The sequence below is a fragment of the Austrofundulus limnaeus genome, unplaced genomic scaffold (assembly GCF_001266775.1).
Source record: "Austrofundulus limnaeus strain Quisiro unplaced genomic scaffold, Austrofundulus_limnaeus-1.0 Scaffold866, whole genome shotgun sequence".
NCBI lineage: Eukaryota > Metazoa > Chordata > Actinopteri > Cyprinodontiformes > Rivulidae > Austrofundulus > Austrofundulus limnaeus.
This window is the reverse complement of record NW_013953268.1, coordinates 121,460-122,552: the sequence shown is the minus strand read 5'-3', so window position 1 is coordinate 122,552 and position 1,093 is coordinate 121,460. Positions and strand designations below refer to the sequence as shown.

At 53.5% G+C, this 1,093-nt stretch overlaps 1 protein-coding gene across 1 annotated transcript in view; it reads right to left on the bottom strand.

Annotated features, from left to right (window-relative positions):
* LOC106532991 (IK cytokine) overlaps positions 1 to 1,093 on the bottom strand; it is a gene marked incomplete at its 3' end in the record, with an annotated part of 8,319 nt that continues 7,226 nt past the window's right edge. Inside the window, 4 exon segments of the mRNA XM_014029185.1 lie at positions 1 to 82; positions 159 to 387; positions 435 to 479; positions 937 to 1,093. Coding sequence (XP_013884639.1) covers positions 1 to 82; positions 159 to 387; positions 435 to 479; positions 937 to 1,093 — 513 coding nt within the window.

The following is a 1,093-nucleotide window of genomic DNA, read 5'->3' as shown; positions in this document are numbered from 1 at the left end:
TCCTGGCCCTGCCATTGGCTGCCTGCTGGTCCACCAAACTTCTCATTGATCATCTTGATCTGGTCTCGGACCGATCCAGGACCTGCTCAGGAACCGGGTCAGGGTTAGAGCCAACATGTGAACTGTCTGAATAAAGTTTCGTTCAAAATAAAACGTACCTGTGTCCATGTCCACCAGCTGGTCTTCACCTCGAGGTTTCTCAAAGTAGGTGTGTCTCCTGCTCTTACTGTCCTCCTCCCTGTCCCTGTCCCTGTCCCGCTCCCGGTCCCGGTGCCGCTCTTTGTCTCTGCTGGGTTTGGAGCTGGACGTGTTGGACGGGACGTAGTCCCCGATGTCATCAAAGATACTGAAATACAAACAGAAGGAAACTCTGACACACTTTCTGAAACAAAGTTTGGTTCACAGAGATACTGAAACACAAACAGAGGTGTCACTCTGACACAGTNCACGATGTCGTTGGTAGTCAGAGTGGTCTGAGCCTGAGGGACGGACAGGGACAGAGATGTGGTTCATGCTTACAACTATTAGGAAGTTCGCCTTTTCAATCACCACCTGGGACAGGTGTCTCACAGAGACAGGTGTGTCTCACAGAGACAGGTGTCTCATAGGGACAGGTGTCTCACAGAGACAGGTGTGTCTCACAGGGGCAGGTGTGACTCACAGGGACAGGTGTCTCATAGGGACAGGTGTCTCACAGAGACAGGTGTGTCTCACAGGGACAGGTGTCTCATAGGGACAGGTGTCTCACAGAGACAGGTGTGTCTCACAGGGACAGAGATGTGGTTCATGTTTACAACTATTAGGAAGTTAGCCTTTTCAATCACCACCTGGGACAGGTGTGTCTCACAGGGACAGGTGTCTCATAGGGACAGGTGTGTCTCACAGGGGCAGGTGTGACTCACAGGGACAGGTGTCTCATAGGGACAGGTGTCTCACCTCCATGCTGGGACAGTCAGCCTTGCTGCGGATCAGGGTCGTGGGGATGTCGGTATCGGTGAACTCGTCGTCCAGGTCCACCACGTAGGCCATCCTGCCGGGCAGGAAGAGCTCGTTCCTCTCCTGGACCCCCGACCTGAAGACCACCCTGAAGATG